This window comes from Bos mutus, chromosome 1, assembly GCF_027580195.1.
Source record: "Bos mutus isolate GX-2022 chromosome 1, NWIPB_WYAK_1.1, whole genome shotgun sequence".
NCBI classification, from domain to species: Eukaryota; Metazoa; Chordata; class Mammalia; order Artiodactyla; family Bovidae; genus Bos; species Bos mutus.
Genome location: NC_091617.1, coordinates 138,380,138 through 138,401,036, shown reverse-complemented (window position 1 = coordinate 138,401,036; position 20,899 = coordinate 138,380,138). Strand labels below are relative to the sequence as shown.

Genomic DNA, 20,899 nt, shown 5'->3' with positions numbered 1-20,899 from the left:
CACGTATATGTGGGATGTAGGGAGAAGGCGATGGCACCCCACTCCGGTACTCTTGCCTGGAAAATCCCATGGACAGAGGAGCCTGGCAGGCTGCAGTCCATGGGGTCATGAAGAGTCGGACACAACTGAGTGACTTTCCTTTCACTTTTTACTTTCATGCATTGGAGAAGGAAATGGCAACACACTCCAGTGTTCTTGCCTGGAGAATCTCAGGGACAGGGGAGCCTGGTGGGCTGCCATCTATGGGGTCGCACAGAGTCAGACATGACTGAAGTGACTTAGCAGCAGCAGGAGTGGGATGTAGACAAATGGTACAGGTGAATCTATTTGCAAATCAGAAGTAGAGACATTGACATAGAGAACAAATGTATGGACACCAAGAGAGGAAGGAAGGGTGGGATGAATTGGGAGAAAGGAATTGACGTATATACACTCTGTGTATAAAATAGGTAACTAATAAAAACCTATTGTATAGTACAGGGAACTCTACTCAGTGCTCTGTGGTGACCTGAATAGGAAGGAAGACCAGAACGGAGGGGATATATGTATACATATAGCTGATTTACTTTGCTGTAACGTAGAAACTAACACATATTGTAAAGTAACTATACTCAAATTAAAAAAAAAAGTTTTAAAGGTCATGTAAACTTTGAAGAAACTTGGCTAAGACCATCATCAGCTCTACCAGAACAGAAGCTAATTTTCACGGCACCATCCCCGATCCCTGGACTGCATGGCATGAGGCAGCATTCAATCTGTCAATAAAATGTTGAATTAAGGTATTTATGTATGCCATTCCTGCCTCAAATCCTTCTTAGGAGGAGATGGGATATTAATTAAATAAAAACTTCAGTGCCCATCCTACAGTTCAGTTGCTCATTCATGTCTGACTCTTTGCAACCCCAAGGACTGCAGCATGCCAGGCTTCCCTGTTCATCACCAACTCCCAGAGCTTGCTCAAATTCATGTCCATTGTGTCAGTGATGCCATCCAACCATTTCATCCTCTGTCATCCCCTTCTCCTCTCGCCTTCAATCTTTTCCAGCATCAGGGTCTTTTCCAATGAGTCAGTTCTTTGCATCAGGTGGCCAAAGGATTGGAGTTTCAGCTTCAGCATTAGTCCTTTCAATGAGTATTCAGGACTGATTTCCTTTAGGTTTGACTGGGTTGATCTCCTTGCAGTCCAAGGAACTCTCAGGAGTCTTCTCCAACACCACAGTTCAAAAGCATCAATTCTTCGACACTCAGCTTTCTTTATGATCCAACTCTCACATCCATATATGACTACTGGAAAAACCATAGCTTTGATTAGATGGACCTTTGCTGGAAGAGTAATGTCTCTGTTTTTTAATATGCTGTCTAGGTTGGTCACAGCTTTTCTTCCAAGGAGCAAGCGTCTTTTCATTTCATGGCTGCAGCCACCATCTGCAGTGATTTTGGAGCCCCCCAAAATAAAGTCTGTCACTGTTTCCACTGTTTTCCCATCTATTTGCCTTGAAGTGATGGGACCGGATGTCATGATATTTGTTTTTCTGAATGTTAACCTTTAAGCCAACTTTTTCACTCTTCTCTTTCTCTTTCATCAAGAGGCTCTTCAGTTCCTCTTCACTTTCTGCCATAAGGATGGTGTCATCTGCATATCTGAGATGATATTGATATTTCTCCCAGCCATCTTGATTCCAGCTTGTGTTTCATCCAGCCTGGCATTTCACATGATGTACTCTGTATTTAAGTTATATAAGCAGGGTGACAGTATATAGCCTTGACATACTCCTTTTTCTATTTGGAACCAGTCTGTTGTTCCATGTCCAATTCTAACTGCTGCTTCCTGACCTGCATACAGATTTCTCGGGAGGCAGGTCAGATGGTCTGGTATTCTCATCTCTTTAAGAATTTTCCACAGTTTATTGTGATCCACACAGTTGAAGGCTTTGGTGTAGTCAATAAAGCAGAAGCTGATGTTTTTGTGGAACTCTCTTGCTTTTTCTAGATGTTGGCCATTTGATCTGTGCTTCCTCTGCCTTTTCTAAATCCAGCTTGAACATCTGGAAATTCTTGCTTCATATACTTTTGAAGCCTCACTTGGAGAATTTTGAGCATTACTTTGTTAGCATGTGAGATTAGTGCAATTGTACAGCAGTTTGAACATTCTTTGGCATTGTCCTTCTTTGGGATTGGAATGAAAACTGACCTTTTCCAGTCCTGTGGCCACTGCTGAGTTTTCCAAACTTGCTGGCATATTGAGTGCAGCACTTTCACAGCACCATCTTTTAGGACTTGAAATAGCTCAGTTGAATTCCATTACCTCCACTAGCTTTGCTCATAGTGATGCTTCCTAAGGCCCACTTGACCTCTCATTCCAGGATGTCTGGCTCTAGATCAGTAATCACACCACTGTGGTTATCTGGGTCATGAAGATCTTTTTCGTATAGTTCTTCTGTGTATTCTCGCCACCTCTTCTGAATATCTTCTGATTCTGTTAAGTCCATACCATTTCTGTCCTTTATTGTGCCCATCTTTGCATGAAATGTTCCCTTGGTATCTCTAATTTTCTTGAAGAGATCTCTAGTCTTTCCCATTCCATTGTTTTCCTCTATTTCTTTGCATCAATCACTGAGAAAGGCTTTCTAATCTCACCTTGCTATTCTTTGGAACTCTGCATTCAGATGAGTATATCTTTCCTTTTCTCCTTTGCCTTTCGCTTCTCTTCTTTTCTCAGCTATTTATAAAGCCTCCTCAGACAACCATCTTACCTCTGTGCATTTCTTTTTCTTGGGGATGGTCTTGATCACTGCCTCCTACACAATGTCATGAACCTCCATCCATAGTTCTTCAGGCACTCTGTCTATTAGATCTAATCCCTTGAGTCTATTTGTCACTTCTACTGTATAATTGTAAGGGATTTGATTTAGGTCATACCTGAATGGTTTAGTGGTTTTCTCTACTTTCTTCAATTTAAGTCTGAATTTTGTAATAAGGAGTTCATTATCTGAGCCACAGTCAGCGCCTGGTCTTGTTTTTGTTGACTGTATAGAGCTTCTCCATTTTCGACTGTGAAGAATATAATCAAACTGATTTTGGTATTGACCATCTGGTGATGTCCACCTGTAGAGTTTTCTCTTGTGTTGTTGGAAGAGGGTGTTTGCTATGACCAGTGTGTTCTCTTGGAAAAACTCTGTTAGCCTTTGCCCTGCTTCATTTTGTACTCCAAGGCCAAACTTGCCTGTTACTCCAGGCATCTCTTGATTTCCTACTTTTGCATTGTAGTCCCCTATAAGGAAAAGGAAATCTTTTTTGGGTCTTAGTTCTAAAAAGCCTTGTAGGTCTTCACAGAACTATTCAACTTCAGCTTCTTCAGCATTACTTGTTGGGGCATAGAGTTGGATTATTGTGATATTGAGTGTTTTGCCTTGGAAACGAACAGAGATCATTCTGTGATTTTTGAGATTGCATCCAGGTATTGCATTTTGGACTCTTTTGTTGACTATGAGGGCTACTCCATTTCTTCTAAGGGATTCTTGCCCACAGTATTAGATATAATGGTCACTTAGCTCACAAAATTTTAAAGCATCAGAATTACACAGATCCTTAAATGTCCTCTTGAGGCTCAGATGGTAAAGAATCTGCCTGCAATGCAGGAAACACGGGTTCAATCCCTGAGTCGGGAATATCCGCAGGAGGAGGAAATGGCTACCACTCCAGTATTCTTGCCTGGGAAATCCCATGGATAGAAGAGCCTGGTGGGCTACAGTCCATGGTGTCACAAAGAGTCAGACATGACTGAGCGACTAAACAACAACAACAGAATAGGTTTGAATCATGCACTGGACAAAGCTACAACTTAAAATTATTTTACCTTGTTGTTCTTCTAAGAAAGCTAGTCCATCAGTAGAGACACAGACCTAGAGAACACACTTAAGAAAAGACGGGTGGAAAAGAAGGAGAGGGTGGAATGCATGAAGAAGGTAACATAGAAACATACACTACCATATGTAAAATAGATAGCCAGTAGGAATTTGCTGTGTGACTCAGGGTACTCAAACCAGGGCTCTGTAACAACCTAGAGGGATGGGATGGGGAGGGAGATAGGATATGGCTGATTCATGTTGATGTTTAGCAGAAACCAACAAAATATTGTAGAGCAATTATCCTTCAATTAAAAATAAATAAATAAACTTTTTAAAAAAAGAAACCTAGTTAAAGGAAGTCTCCAAAGTGAGAAGCCTTAGAATTTCATAGCAGCTGTTTCTCTTGGGAAGTTGGCCAGGGAGGCAGGCTGCTGACATGGCATGTGACCAGGACTAAGGACAGGTGTCAGCCGTGGTGAGTGTCAGGCAGTGGCTGGTTAAGACAAGTGGCCAGTGTGGAAGGAAGGCAGGGACCAGCCCAGAGGGATCTGAAGAGGGTGACCAGGCTGGAGGTCAGGAATAAGAGCAGGGTTCTTGTTGGGAGCCACATAGGGCATTACTGACAAAATGGAGGCATGGTCCCCAGCCCCCTCTCCTCATTCCGCAGGCATGGATCCTGGGATGAAGGAGTTAGGCCTTGTAATTCTGACTTGTCTTTTCCTCTCCTCTGCTGAGTTGACTGAAAAGGAATATTAGGGTGCTTATTGTTCTTGAGAGGAGCATGAAAAGGCACAAAGCCTTCTTCAGTTGTGCTCAGAAAATAATTCATAAAGTTAATCACTGACATTTGTTCAAGGACTTTTACAAAAGAGTGTTCCAGGATGAGCACATAGGCCGTAGCTTGAGGCCATGGGAGGGATTGATATCTGAAGCCTATTTGTGGGGAGAATATTTATGGCAAAGGAATTTACTGAATTTAGGGCTTATAAATAATTAAAATAGTTAGAAGTTAAAGATTTAAGGAATGTTGTAAAGTTAGCATATTTTACTATAGCTTATAGAAGTTAGGAATTTTTAGACACTATAGCTAGAAACGGAATGAAGCAGGGCAAAGACCAATAGAGTTTTGCCAAGAAAATGCACTGGTCATAACAAACACCCTCTTCAAACAACACAAGAGAAGACTCTATACATGGACATCACCAGATGGTCAACACTGAAATCAGATTGATTATATTCTTTGCAGCCAAAGATGGAGAAGCTCTATACAGTCAGCAAAAACAAGACCAGGAGCTGACTGTGGCTCAGACCATGAACTCCTTATTGCCAAATTCAGACTTAAATTGAAGAGTAGGGAAAACCACTAGACCATTCAGGTATGACCTAAATCAAATCCCTTATGATTATACAGTGGAAGTGAGAAATAGATTTAAGGGCCTAGATCTGATAGATAGAGTGCCTGATGAACTATGGAATGAGGTTCGTGACATTGTACAGGAGACAGGGATCAAGACCATCCCCATGGGAAAAAAATGCAAAAAAGCAAAATGGCTGTCTGGGGAGGCCTTACAAATAGCTGTGAAAAGAAGAGAAGTGAAAAGCAAAGTAGCAAAGGAAAGATATGAGCATCTGAATGCAGAGTTCCAAAGAATAGCAAGAAGAGATAAGAAAGCCTTCTTCAGCGATCAATGCAAAGAAATAGAGGAAAACAACAGAATGGGAAAGACTAGAGATCTCTTCAAGAAAATCAGAGATACCAAAGGAACATTTCATGCAAAGATGGGCTCGATAAAGGACAGAAATGGTATGGACCTAACAGAAGCAGAAGATATTAAGAAGAGATGGCTAGAATACATAGAACTGTACAAAAAAGATCTTCACAACCCAGATAATCATGATGGTGTGATCACTGACCTAGAGCCAGACATCCTGGAATGTGAAGTCAAGTGGGCCTTAGAAAGCATCACTACGAACAAAGTTAGTGGAGGTGATAGAATTCCAGTTGAGCTATTCCAAATCCTGAAAGATGATGCTGTGAAAGTGCTGCACTCAATATGTCAGCAAATTTGGAAAACTCAACAGTGGCCATAGGACTGGAAAAGGCCAGTTTTCATTCCAATCCCCAAGAAAGGCAATGCCAAAGAATGCTCAAACTACCACACAATTGCACTCATCTCACACGCTAGTAAAGTAATGCTCAAAATTCTCCAAGCCAGGCTTCAGCAATATGTGAACCATGAACTTCCTGATGTTCAAGCTGGTTTTAGAAAAGGCAGAGGAACCAGAGATCAAATTGCCAACATCCCCTGGATCATGGAAAAAGCAAGAGAGTTCCAGAAAAACATCTATTTCTGCTTTATTGACTATGCCAAAGCCTTTGACTGTGTGGACCACAATAAACTGTGGGAAATTCTGAAAGAGATGGAAATACCAGACCACCTGATCTGCCTCTTGAGAAATTTGTATGCAGGTCAGGAAGCAACAGCTAGAACTGGACATGGAACAACAAACTGGTTCCAAATAGGAAAAGGAGTTCGTCAAGGCTGTATATTGTCACCCTGCTTATTTAACTTATATGTAGAGTACATCATGAGAAATGCTGGACTAGAAGAAACACAAGCTGGAATCAAGATTGCTGGGAGAAATATCAATCACCTCAGATATGCAGATGACACCACCCTTATGGCAGAAAGTGAAGAGGAACTCAAAAGCCTCTTGATGAAAGTGAAAGTGGAGAGTGAAAAAGTTGACTTAAAGCTCAACATTCAGAAAACGAAGATTATGGCATCCGGTCCCATCACTTCATGGGAAATAGATGGGGAAACAGTGGAAACAATGTCAGACTTTATTTTTCTGGGCTCCAGAATCACTGCAGATGGTGACTGCAGCCATAAAATTAAAAGACGCTTACTCCTTGGAAGGAAAGTTCTGACCAACCTGGATAGCATATTCAAAAGCAGAGACATTACTTTGCCAACAAAGGTCCATCTAGTCAAGGCTATGGTTTTTCCTGTGGTCATGTATGGATGTGAGAGTTGGACTGTGAAGAAGGCTGAGCGCCAAAGAATTGATGCTTTTGAACTGTGGTGTTGGAGAAGACTCTTGAGAGTCCCTTGGACTGCAAGGAGATCCAACCAGTCCATTCTGAAGGAGATCAGCCCTGGGATTTCTTTGGAAGGAATGATGCTAAAGCTGAAACTCCAGTACTTTGGCCACCTGATACAAAGAGTTGACTCATTGGAAAAGACTCTGATGCTGGGAGGGATTGGGGGCAAGAGGAGAAGGGGATGACAGAGGATGAGATGGCTGGATGGCATCACTGACTTGATGGACGTGAGTCTGAGTGAACTCTGGGAGTTGGTGATGGACAGGGAGGCCTGGCATGCTGTGATTCATGGGGTCACAAAGAGTTGGACATGACTGAGTGACTGATCTGATCTGATCTGATCTGATAGCTAGAAACCTTTTTTAAGAGATACTGAGCTCAGGATGTTAGGGGCAAACAGGATTTAGGAAGATAAGTAGTAAACTGAGGAATGTAGCATGAGCTACAATATAATCACAAGTTAACTATAGGACATTAGAGGAGGTAGACAATAGATGATAAGGCTGATTCCAAGAGAATCACTGAAACAAGAACTCTGTTTGAAGAGCAACAGTGATTTATGGATATAATAAATCTGGGAGAGGGGGAACGGAAAATGTCAAACCTCTGGCCTAATGTTTTTGTAAAAGTATAAAAGAGAATCTTAAACTTGGAATAAACAGGCAGTCCATAGAAAACTGAGAGGCTGTCTCATTGGCCGGCACCGTCCATCTCTTCAGGTTGAATCCCTGGTTGCTGGAGTTGGACTCCGGCAGGTTCTCTCCATTGTCAGACAGTATGGGAGCTCAGCCTTAGACTCACAAGTTCATGGTGGACATAAACCAACACCTGCCCCTTGATGTAGAAACTACCCTCAAGATTGATTTTGGAGGAAGCAGTGTGGGAATATGTATAGACCATAATCATGTAGTCAGTCAAGCCAAGGCGTCAGAAGGTTTTGGAGAGGATCACTGAATTGGCAAAGAACACAATGTAAAATATTTTGGCCTCAATGAAAACCAAACACAAAGATGAACAAATTGCATCTTTTACTTCCAGGGTTTCATAAAGTTCTCATGACACCCCCAGTCTGCAGTCCCCTTCTCAGAGTTCCCAGAAGCTGAGGTGACCTGCTTGCCTTCTTTCCTCCTCTGGTAGTATTCACAAACCTCCCCTCTCCTCCTTAGCCCCTCATCCCTCCCTGGTCATCAGGGAAGGGAACCATGAAGTCCCCTCTCTGTAGATCTGAAGCTATAGGTGATTACATCTTAGACAGGAATGAAAGCCCTTTTCATGGTGCACCATTTTGCCTCCCAAACACTGCCCCAACCTGTCAGCAAGTAGGTAACATACACTTCGGCTTCGTATGTGTAAGAACCCCCGAGGTTTGGGTTGGTGGTCAGGAAAAGTCCACATCATTAAAGGAAATAATTATGATTTTTTAAATTTAAATTTATTTATTTTGATTGGAGGCTAATTACTTTACAATATTGTATTGGTTTTGCCATACATCAACATGAATCCACCATGGGTGTACACATGCTCCCCATCCTGAACCCCCCTCCCACCTCCCTCCCCGTACCATCCCTCTGGGTCATCCCAGTGCACCAGCCCCAAGCATCCTGTATCCTGCATCAAACCTGGACTGGCGATTCATTTCTTATATGATATTATACATGTTTCAATGCCATTCTCCCAAATCATCCCCCCTCCCTCTCCCACAGAGTCCAAAAGACTGTTCTATACATCTGTGTCTCTTTTGCTGTCTCACATACAGGGTTATCATTACCATCTTTCTAAATTCCATATATATGCGTTAGTATACTGTATTGGTGTTTTTCTTTCTGGCTTACTTCACTCTGTATAATAGGATCCAGTTTCATCCACCTCATTAGAACTGATTCAAATGTATTCTTTTTAATGGCTGAGTAATACTCCATTGTGTATATGTACCACAGCTTTCGTATCCATTCATCTGCTGATGGACATCTAGGTTGCTTCCATGTCCTGGCTATCATAAATAGTGCTGCGATGAACATTGGGGTACACGTGTCTCTTTCAATTCTGGTTTCCTTGGTGTGTATGCCCAGCAGTGGGATTGCTGGGTCATAAGGCAGTTCTATTTCCAGTTTTGTAAGGAATCTCCACACTGTTCTCCATAGTGGCTGTACTAATTTGCATTCCCACCAACAGTGTAAGAGGGTTCCCTTTTCTCCACACCCTTTCCAGCATTTATTGCTTGTAGACTTTTGGATTGCAGCCAATCTGACTGGCGTGAAATGGTACCTCATAGTGGTTTTGGTTTGCATTTCTCTGATAATGAGTGATGTTGAGCATCTTTTCACGTGTTTGTTAGCCATCTGTATGTCTTCTTTGGAGAAATGTCTATTTAGTTCTTTGGCCCATTTTTTGATTGGGTCATTTATTTTTCTGGAATTGAGCTGCAGGAGTTGCTTGTATATTTTTGAGATTAGTTGTTTGTCAGTTGCTTCATTTGCTATTATTTTCTCCCATTCTGAAGGTTGTCTTTTCACCTTGCTTATAGTTTCCTTTGTTGTGCAGAAGCTTTTAATTTTAATTAGGTCCCATTTGTTTATCTTTGCTTTTACTTCCAATATTCTGGGAGGTGGGTCATAGAGGATCCTGCTGTGATGTATGTCAGAGAGTGTTTTGCCTATGTTCTCCTCTAGCAGTTTTATAGTTTCTGGTCTTACATTTAGATCTTTAATCCATTTTGAGTTTATTTTGGTGTATGGTGTTAGAAAGTGTTCTAGTTTCATTCTTTTTTTTTTTTTAAGTGATTGACCAGTTTTCCCAGCACCAGTTGTTAAAGAGATTGTCTTTTCTCCATTGTATATGCTTGCCTCCTTTGTCAAAGATAAGGTGTCCATAGGTGCATGGGTTTATCTCTGGGCTTTCTGTTTTGTTCCATTGATCTATATATCTGTCTTTGTGCCAGTACCATACTGTCTTGATGACTGTGGCTTTGTAGTAGAGCCTGAAGTCAAGCAGGTTGATTCCTCCAGTTCCATTCTTCTTTCTCAAGATTGCTTTGGCTATTCGAGGTTTTTTGTATTTCCATACAAATTGTGAAATTATTTGTTCTAGCTCTGTGAAAAATACCACTGGTAGCTTGATAGGGATTGCATTGAATCTATAGATTGTTTTGGGTAGTATACTCATTTTCACTATATTCAGTCTTCCGATCCATGAACATGGTATATTTCTCCATCTATTAGTGTCCTCTTTGATTTCTCTCACCAGTGTTTTATTGTTTTTAAATCAATGTGATATTCTTTGATAAATATCTTCCCCATGAAACTAGCATCATCTGAGCACTTAGAAGTGTGTACTGAATAAGCATGTGCAGTAGTTGAAATCAGGTGAGCTTAGACACTCAGCTGGTCTATCACTGGTTTTAATGCTCCCAGCCACTGGAGGGAGCTATTACCACTGCCCACTTGAAAATGGTTCTGAAGACACAGTTCAGTTCAGTTGCTCAGTCATGTCTGATTCTTTGTGACCCCATGGACTGCAGCACGCCAGGCCTCCCTGTCCTTCACCATCTCCTGGAGTTTGCTCAAACTCATGTCCATTGAATCAGTGATACCATCCAACCATCTCATCCCCTGTTGTCCCCTTCTCCTCCTGCCTTCAGTCTTTCCCAGCACCAGGGTTTTTTCCAATGAGTCAGTTCTTCAAATCAGGTGGCCAAAGTATTGGAGTTTCAGCTTCAACATCAGCCCTTTCAATGAATATTCAGGACTGATTTCATTTAGTCCTGAATGGACTGGTTGGATATCCTTGCAGTCCAAGGGACTCTCAAGAGTCTTCTCCAACACCACAGTTCAAAAGCATCAATTTTTCTGTACTCAACTTTCTTTATAGTCCAACTCTCACATCCATACATGACTACTGGACACACAGGAATGGTGTTTAACACACAAATGAAAGGTTTGGGGAAAATGGTCAACCCTGAATACGGTCTATAAGTCTACTTATCAGAGATGCACCAGGGTCATACTCTTGGTTTCTACCTCCTACTGTAGCCAGCTGAGATGTAACCACTAGGGGAAGCCAGGAGAAGAGCACACAGGACTCAGTACTAGATCCCTGTGAGTCTGTAATTCTTTCAGAATAAAAGGTTAAAATATGTTTGTATTCCTTGTCATGAACAGTGTGGCTGTATACATGTGCTCAGTCACTCAGTCATGTCCAACTCTTTCTAACACCATGGACTGTAGCCTGCGAGGCTGCTCTGTCCGTGGAGTTTTCCATGCAAGAATACTGGAGTGGGTTGCCATTTCCTTATCCAGGGATCTTCCCCACCCCAGGCTCAATCCTCGTCTCCTGAATTACAGGTGGATTCTTTACCACTGCGCTACCTGGGAAGCAATGGTTTATACCAGGATACAAATTCTCATTTTGTTCTCCCTGCTACCCAAAATAAGAGTTACTGTCTTCCCCACACACAAACTCCAAGGAGACAGATACATACTTGTTCTTGTTCCCCACCTGCTGGGAAGAAGTTACCAACTGTGCTTTTCAAAACCCTGGGCTGAGAGAGGTGAGGAGGCTAGATGATCCCTGCAAAAAAAGTCCTTGGAGTTTAGGGCTTGGAGCTAAGAAGATGGAAGCAGCCAGATTCAAGAGAGAAGGAGGTGGATGTTCCAGGTGGTGCCAGGACTTACCTGATGCAAAAGCTGAGTCAGGGACCCTTGGGGCATCAGGGCAGCACCTGGACATGATGCTCGGGGAAGCATCAACTGTGGTCAGAGGGCTGGTCACTGTGAGAGGCATGGCCACGTCCAGCCAAGGCAGAGGACCTAACCCATGCTGAGGGACCAGCATTAACAGTTTCCAATGGGCTTCAGGAAACCCACATCACAGCAGGACCACCATAAAGAACCAGGGCCCTCTGGCCTCCAGTCACCCCTGAAGACCCCAGGATGACTCTTAAGTCCCTGGAGAAGGGTGGGTCTCTGAAATGCTTCACCTAGATTGAATTTCCTGCCTGCCAGAAGTGGAGGCATGAAGCAGATAATATGATGTCTAGAGAAATCAATGAAGCTGACGGTCCACGACCACAAGTTTTAAAAACTAAACCTAGACACTGAGGAAACCAGAAGGGAAAGAGACATGTGTACCCCAATGTTCATCGCAGCACTGTTTATAATAGCCAGGACATGGAAGCAACCTAGATGTCCATCAGCAGATGAATGGATAAGAAAGCTGTGGTACATATACACAATGGAGTATTACTCAGCCATTAAAAAGAATACATTTGAATCAGTTCTAATGAGGTGGATGAAACTGGAGACTATTATACAGAGTGAAGTAAGCCAGAAGGAAAAACATAAATACAGTATACTAACGCATGTATATGGAATTTAGAAAGATGGTAACGATAACCCTGTGTACGAGACAGCAAAAGAGACACTGATGTATAGAACAGTCTTATGGACTCTGTGGGAGAGGGTGGGAAGATTTGGGAGAATGTCATTGAAACATGTGAAATGTCATGTATGAAACGAGATGCCAGTCCAGGTTCAGTGCACGATGCTGGATGCTTGGGGCTGGTGCGCTGGGAAGGCCCAGGGGGATGGTATGGGGAGGTTGGGAGGGAGGAGGGTTCAGGATGGGGAGCATGTGATTTTAAAAAAAAAAAAAAAAAAAAAACTAAACCTAGATTTAGCAGCAGCAGCAGCAACAGCCCACAAATCCAATGTTATTTAAATTCCTCATGGAGTGTTGGTTAGAAAAGGAAGTGCAGGGACCCGCTGTTTAGTTACAACAGACTTAGCAAAAGCTAAGAATCCATGAGATCTCCCTAAGATGGTTTCAACAAAGCCAGGGTTTGCACCTAAAAGCCTTGGATTTATCTGAATTGTGATATCTAGAAGAACCTACTACATGTGACTGGTACTTTAAAAATCCATGTTACAGTGCTCGCTTCGGCAGCACATATACTAAAATTGGAACGATACAGAGAAGATTAGCATGGCCCCTGCACAAGGATGACATGCAAATTCGTGAAGCATTCCATATTTTTTGAGGAAACCAGAAGAGAAAGAGACACGTGTACCCCAATGTTCATCGCAGCACTGTTTATAATAGCCAGGACATGGAAGCAACCTAGATGTCCATCAGCAGATGAATGGATAAGAAAGCTATGGTACATATACACAATGGAGTATTACTCAGCCATTAAAAAGAATACATTTGAATCAGTTCTAATGAGGTGGATGAAACTGGATCCTATTATACAGAGTGAAGTAAGCCAGAAAGAAAAACACCAATACAGTATACTAATGCATATATATGGAATTTAGAAAGATGGTAACAATAACCCTGTGTACGAGACAGCAAAAGAGACACTGATGTATAGAGCAGTCTTATGGACTCTGTGGGAGAAGGAGAGGGTGGGAAGATTTGGGAGAATGGCATTGAAACATGTAAAATATCATGTATGAAACGAGTTGCCAGTCCAGGTTCAATACACAATGCTGGATGCTTGGGGCTGGTGCACTGGGACGACCCAGAGGGATGGTATGGGGAGGGAGGAGGGAGGAGGGTTCAGGATGGGGAACACATGTATACCTGCGGCAGATTCATTTTGATATTTGGCAAAACTAATACAATTTTGTAAAGATTAAAAATAAAATAAAATTGTAGTTGGAAAAAAAAAATCCATGTTACAAAGGTAGAACACAGTGATCTAATTGGTCTTTCTGCTCATCACAGATAAGCCTGTGTAAGCCTGGGTGCACAGCTGGGAAAGACATGATGACAAAGAGCTGAGACAGCCATCTCAACCTTGAAAAACAACCCCAACCAGAAAAGCAGACAGAAGGTTCTTGAAGCACAAAATGCAATCATTCTAAATATCAGATCACTTTTGTCTCTGTTTAAAATTTTAATCAAGTTTTCTATGTATTCAATCCCAAAGCTAATCATGTTATTATGTCATTTTAATGTTCTCTGACAGATCATGGTTTTCTCCCTTATTTAACTGAATTACAGTAAGTCATAGGGCATGCATCGCTTGTTAAATGAGAAAAAGTCAAAATCTTTCTTTATGTAGAATGAAAAATTTTTAGTCACTCAATCTTGTCCAACTCTTTCTGACCCCATGGACTGCAGCCCACCAGGCTCCTCCATCCATGGGATTTTCCAGGCAAGAGTACTGGAGTGGGGTGCCATTGCCTTCTCCAATCTAAGCCACTAGACTAGAATAAATATTATTAAAGAATTGATAGTTGACATTGATGTTAATTAATTATTAACATTAATTCATCTAAAATAAAAATGTCTTCTAAACTTAGTCATTCCTTCACCACAGCCCACGCAAAAATACCAAAACAATGTTTTTAATTCCTATGGGGATCCACAAGATTGTAATTTATTTTGCAAAGTGCTCACAATTTTAGAAAATATTAACAAGAAAATCCCCAGGCTGAATGGCTTATCACTTCACTGAACTAACCGGCCCAGCAACTGAGAAGCTGAGAAGCTGAAGCCAGCAGGCTCTGGCCTCAAGATGCTGTCTTCCTCTTAGGTCTCATGAGAGAAAGTGTGTGGGGTGTAACGTTTCTTTCCTTTGTTTCTCTGCCTTAAAAAGAGAAAACTGAATTTCAATGTATAAATCAATAATTCTGTACCAGTTTTAGGCAATCCATGCAAAGTCAGATTATAAAATGCTTTTAAAGATTTTTATAATCTCCAAGATAATTAAATGGTCACTCCATTTCATGTTAAATTGATTATTTCTGAATTATACAGGGAGCCATGAAACCCCACCTAACTTCTAAGCAAAGACTGAAGAAGATCTGGTCTTTCTTCAAAACAGAAATGTCAAAGGGTCTTAAATTATCAACACTGAAATAGCAGTGTTGAAACACAAGGGAATTTACTGTCCTGGTTCCTCCCAAATTAAATTCCTTGAGATAAAGATAAACTGATGCCATCTCACATTTTCCATAGCAAGGCATCAGTCTTGGCCCCTTTCCCAGTCACAGTCTCTCTGCTGGGAACAAGGGTCCAACGATCAACAGCTGTTCACACCTCTCCTGGAATCAATAAATAGGGACAAAAGCAAACCGCTAGGCTTTGGTAAATAATCTTTTCTACAATTGGCCCAAAGCAGAAACCCACTGAAATCCTCCTGATTTCTACCCTGCCCATTCAGGCTCCCTTGGCACCAGGGTCTCTCCTTTGCCTGGCTTCCCAGCCACATTTTCAGAATTTCTTGAATAAGTAGCCCATCTGACCCCTCATTATCTTAGCTTGGCGCTTCCAGAACCACAATCTCCACTTGGCCCTTTACTCTGCAGCCCCTGCATTGGAACCTTTTAGAAGAAGCCTTGCATCAGCTGGGTCCTGCAGTTCCTCTGATTGGCCTCAAATTGGAGGCCTCAAATCCCTCCCCCCAGTCCCTCTATCCTCAGCTCCTGTTGGCTTCCCACAAATCCTCTTGGTGGAGTATGTCAACTACAAATCATATGTCATCTACCTCTACAAGGATTAACCATGAGCCACTGCAGCTGCTGACCTTCAACACTCCCAGAAAGGAGTTCAGGGTGGAGATTAGGAACAAAGCCCTCTGTGCCCTGGGAGGAACTGGCAGAACAAGTCCTCGGATAGATATTTCCAGGACTAGATTTTATGAGCCCAATTCTTGCACCTCCTCATATCTAGAAAAGCACCAAAACCCTTCATGGTGATGACTGCTCCTCAAGACTACCAGAAACCTTCTGCAAAATATATAAGCTTGATTGTACATACTCCTCCTTCACAAAGACAATATATACTGACCTTCCCCTTACATCTTTGAAGCGGTTTCTCAGAGCTAACTGAAATGATGTCTCCCAAGCTATAGTCCTCATTTTGCCCAAATAAAGCTTAATTCAAAACTCTCAAAATGTGCATTGTTTTTTTTTGTCCATATATTTTATTCATTTTATATTTAATGATACATTCCTTAGTTAAAATTATAAAACATTGCACACTTGCTTGTTAGAGTAACAATGTGTTATTAAAAGATTAGTAGCATTTAGATAAATTGGAGAAGGAAATGGCAACCCACTCCAGTGTTCTTGCCTGGAGAATCCCAAGGACGGGGGAGCCTGGTGGGCTGCCATCTATGGGGTTGCACAGCGTTGGACACGACTGAAGTGACTTAGCAGCAGCAGCAGCAGATAAATTGAGGTTGATAAACTTGTGGCCTTAGGAAACATCACTACAAACAAAGCTAGTGGAGGTGATGGATTTCCAGTTGAGCTATTTCAAATCCTAAAAGATGATGCTGTGAAAGTGCTGCACTCAATATGCCAGCAAATTTGGAAAACTCAGCAGTGGCCACAGGACTGGAAAAGGACAGTTTTCATTCCAATCCCAAAGAAAGGCAATGCTGAAGAATGCTCAAACTACCACACAATTGCACTCATCTCACATTCTAGTAAAGTAATGCTCAAAATTCTCCGAGCCAGGCTTCAGCAATACATGAACTGTGAACTTCCAGATGTTCAAGATGGTTTTAGAAAAGGCAGAGGAACCAGAGATCAAATTGCCAAAATCTGCTGGATCACCAAAAAAGCAAGAGAGTTCCAGAAAAACATCTATTTCTGCTTTGTTGACTATGCCAAAGCCTTTGACTGTGTGGACCACAATAAAGTGTGGAAAATTCTGAAAGAGATGGAAATACCAGACCACCTGACCTGCCTCTTTTTTTTTTTTTTTTTTCAACAAGTATGATAGGAGTTCATCAATACTTGTGAACAAGGCATAAGGTCCCTTGTTTCTGAAAGAACATGAACCCAACCTAACCCTAACAACACAATGACAAGCCTTGTGTAGCCTGCCACTCCAGGACTGAGTTCAGGCCCTTCCTCTGGCTTCCTTTCAGCCCTCACCTACCTGACACACAGCAGTTAACACGTTAAGTGAAAATTACCTGCTGCCTTCTGGCTAATCCCTCAGTTCCTCACTTTTGAGCTCACTATTGTGTGCCTAGAAAGATTCCTAGCATCTGGTCAGAGCTCAGTAAATGGTTATTGAATAGAACTGAATCCAGTGAAACTACAGTGAGAAAAGCAAACACTCACATCCTTCTCTTGGGATCCAGCGAGGTCGCCCGCATCTTCATCACCCTCTTTCTGTGCCTCCTGTTCTCCACTTTCTTCAGCCTTCTCTGTTCCCTGGTCACAAAGGAAACCCATGGTATCACCAACCTTGGATAAGCTTCCAAGACAACCCCAGGCCATAACTGCCACGGTTTCCTTATTTAGATACAGTATATACCTGAAGCAAAGGTAGACCTCTATTTACTAGTCACTTAACTCCTAGAGTATAGGATCACCAACCCTCAACATTGCTAATTGGATCTATCAGTGTCAGTGAACAGACCCAACTCACATGCATGGAAGAGTCATAAAGACCCCGAAGTGAAGTGAAGTGAAGTCGTTCAGTCATGTCCAACTCTGTGACCCCATGGACAGTAGCCTACCAGGCTCCGCTGTCCATGGGATTTTCCAGGCAAGAATACTGGAGTGGGCTGCCATTTCCTTCTCCAGGGGAATCTTCCCAACCCAGGGATCGAACCCAGGTCTCCTGCATTGCAGACAGATGCTTTACCCTCTGAGCCACAAGGGAAGCCCCATAAAGACTCTAATAGGAGTTAATTCATCCACTTATGGCTTGTGAAGAGAACTTCAAAGGATTCCATATTTAGGGAGTATTTGTTTTCTATTGCTTATGTGGAGAGAGGCATTATAATTTTAGAGATTAAAAAAGATAGATGATAGAGATGAATGATGGATGATTGATAGATACATAGAGAAATGATAGATGTGATGGATAGATGGATAGATAGTTGGATGGGTAGCTAAATAAGTGTGATGGATGGATGGATAAATAGACAGATAGATGTGATAGATGGATGGATGGATGGAGGAGGTAGACAGACAAACAGATACGGAAAAACTAGAACCCAGTAGACATTCTATATAAAATAGGTTTCCCGGAAGATGGTTCAAGACCCCAACTCTTACCTCTGTGGTGCTCTGAGCCTCTCCTGCCACTTCACCATCAGGAAGGGAAGATGCTTCCTCAGGCGACTTTGTCACCTGCATCACAGAAATTGAGAATGTTTGAGAGTTTTCTTGAGGATAATGGCTTGCATTTCAACACCTTTTATGTCTCCAAACTATGTTTGTCTTCACCCCTCATTTTATCTTCACTATGATGTTGTAACCTAAGTCAGTAGATAGTCACCACCACTCACACCTAAGAAACAAGAAACAACCTAAGTCAGTAGATAGTCACCACCACTCACACCTAAGAAACAAGAAAATAAGGCAAAAATTGTCACATTGCAAGTTAGGGGCAGGGCTAGGATACACCTTCTACTTTATGGTTTCCTGATCTATCCAGCGGTTTCCAGCCTTTTAAAGTACTAGTTTATTTTCCTCATCAGAAGTAAATTGTAACTATGTGAGGTAACATGTTAAATAAACTTACTGTGGTGATTATTTCACATATCTACATATATCAAATCATTGTGTTGCACTCCTTAAATTCATACAATGTTGTATTTCAATTATATCTTAGTAAAGTGGGGTGAGGGTAGAATTCAGTGATTTTTTAAACTTTTTGTTTTATATTGAAGTATAGCCAATTAACAATGTTGTGATAGTTTCCAGTGCACAGCAGAGTGACTCAGCCGTGCATATACATGTATCCATTCTCTCCCAAATTCCCCTCCCATCCAGGCTGCCACACAACATTGAGCAGAGTTCCCTGTGCTATACAGTAGGTTCTCATTGTGCACATCTGTGAGTCTGTGTTAGTCACTCAGTCATGTCCGACTCTTTATGCTCCCATTGTAGCCTGCTGCCAGGATTCTCTGTCCATGGAACTCTCCAGGCGAGAATACTGGAGTAGGTAGCCATTCCCTTCTCCAGGGGATCTTCCCAACCTAGAGATTGAACCCAGGTCTCCTGTTTTGCAGGCAGATTCTTTACCATCTGAGCCCCCAGTGAAGCCCAGGTTCTCATTAGCTATCTATTTTACACATAGCCTGCATGTGTATGTGTCAATTCCAATCTCCCAATTCATTCCACTCCCCTTCCTCCTTTGGTGTCCATGTGTTTGTTCTCTACATCTGTCTCTAGTTCTGCTTTGCAAATAGGTTTATCTATACCATTTTCCTAGATTCCACACCCACATGCAAGATGTGGATGGACCTGAGACCGACATACAGAGTAACATAAGTCAGAAAGAGAGAAACAAATATATAATAATGCATAAAGATTTGGTGATTTTTATTCCAAAGGCACTTCAAGTTCATGGGAACAAATTGAACCATAAACACACCCTCCAATCCCACACTCCTACAATACTCAATATTAAAATCTTTATATGTATTCAACTCTATGTTAACATATACACAGGCTATTTTTGTTTCATTTTTGTGTTTTTTAAAAATAATAAATAGGTACATACTACACACAACTTGATTCTTTTGCTTAGTATATCATGGGCATTTGTCCAGATTAATTCATATGGTTGTAACTCCTTCCTATTAACATTTGCTTAATGTTAAAAATATAATAACTTATTCATATATTCCCAACTGATGGCTATTCAGAAAGTTCACATTTGTGTGTCTACAAACAACACTATACTAAACTGAATAAATGCATGATAAATCACTTTTTAAAAAAAGAAATTTTTTGTTTTGTAGCCTTTTATATACACAAATTTATCTAACTTTTGGGCTTCCTGGGTGGCACTAGTGGTAAAGAGAGAGAGAAAGTGAAGTCACTCAGTCATGTCCAATTCTTTGCAATCCCGTGGACTGTAGCCTACTAGGCTCCTCCATCCATGGAATTTTCCAAGCAAGAGTATGGGAGTGGATTGCCATTTCTTTCTCCAGGGGAGTGGTAAAGAGCCTGCCTGCAAATACAGCAGACCTAAGAGATGGGATTTGATCCCTGGGTCAGGAAGATCCCCTGGAGGAGGGCATGGCAACTAACTCCAGTATTCTTGCCTGGAGAATCCCATGGACAGAGAAGCCTGGCAAGCTATAGACCATGGGGTTGCAAAGAGTCAGACATGACTGAAGCAACTTAACATGCACACATCTAACTTCTATTTTCTGACATGTAGTTATTTTATATTAATTGTTAACATCTAGTGATTTAATCAGCGTGAAATCTAATTTTGTGTATAATATAAAGTAGGGCTCTGTTTTCTTCCAGATAGATGACAAAGTATGCCTGTAACATTTATAAACCACCATTGTCCTGACCTGTATGCAGGTCAGGAAGCAACAGTTAGAACTGGACATGGAACAACAGACTGGTTCCAAATAGGAAAAGGAGTACGTCAAGGCTGTATATTGTCACCCTGCTTATTTAACTTCTATGCAGAGTACATCATGAGAAACTCTGGACTGGAAGAAACACAAGCTGGAATCAAGATTGCTGGGAGAAATATCAATCACCTCAGATATGCAGATGACACCACCCTTATGGCAGAAAGTGAAGAGGAACTCAAAAGCCTCTTGATGAAAGTGAAAGTGGAGAGTGAAAAAGTTGGCTTAAAGCTCAACATTCAGAAAACGAAGATCATGGCATCTGTTCCCACCACTTCATGGGAAATAGATGGGGAAACACTGGAAAGTGTCAGACTTTATTTTTCTGGGCTCCAAAATCACTACAGATGGTGACTGCAGCCATGAAATTAAAAGACGCTTACTCCTTGGAAGAAAAGTTCTGACCAACCTAGATAGCATATTCAAAAGCAGAGACATTACTTTGCCAACAAAGGTCCATCTAGTCAAGGCTATGGTTTTTCCTGTGGTCATGCATGGATGTGAGAGTTGGACTGTGAAGAAGGCTGAGCACCGAAGAATTGATGCTTTTGAACTGTGGTGTTGGAGAAGACTCTTGAGAGTCCCTTGGAC

At 41.7% G+C, this 20,899-nt stretch overlaps 1 protein-coding gene and 1 non-coding gene across 2 annotated transcripts in view; one reads left to right on the top strand and one right to left on the bottom strand.

The window, feature by feature from the left end:
• SH3BGR (SH3 domain binding glutamate rich protein) overlaps positions 1-20,899 on the bottom strand; it is a 72,990-nt gene that overhangs the window by 12,428 nt on the left and 39,663 nt on the right. Inside the window, exons 4-5 of the mRNA XM_005908622.2 lie at positions 17,982-18,056; positions 17,037-17,129 (exon numbers count right to left, since the gene is read on the bottom strand). Of these exons, the coding sequence (XP_005908684.1) occupies positions 17,037-17,129; positions 17,982-18,056 (168 nt within the window). The remainder of the gene's footprint in view (positions 1-17,036; positions 17,130-17,981; positions 18,057-20,899) is intronic.
• LOC138989552 (U6 spliceosomal RNA) lies at positions 12,879-12,985 on the top strand. The gene has a single exon (XR_011465833.1). It is a non-coding gene; the product is annotated as a U6 spliceosomal RNA (small nuclear RNA).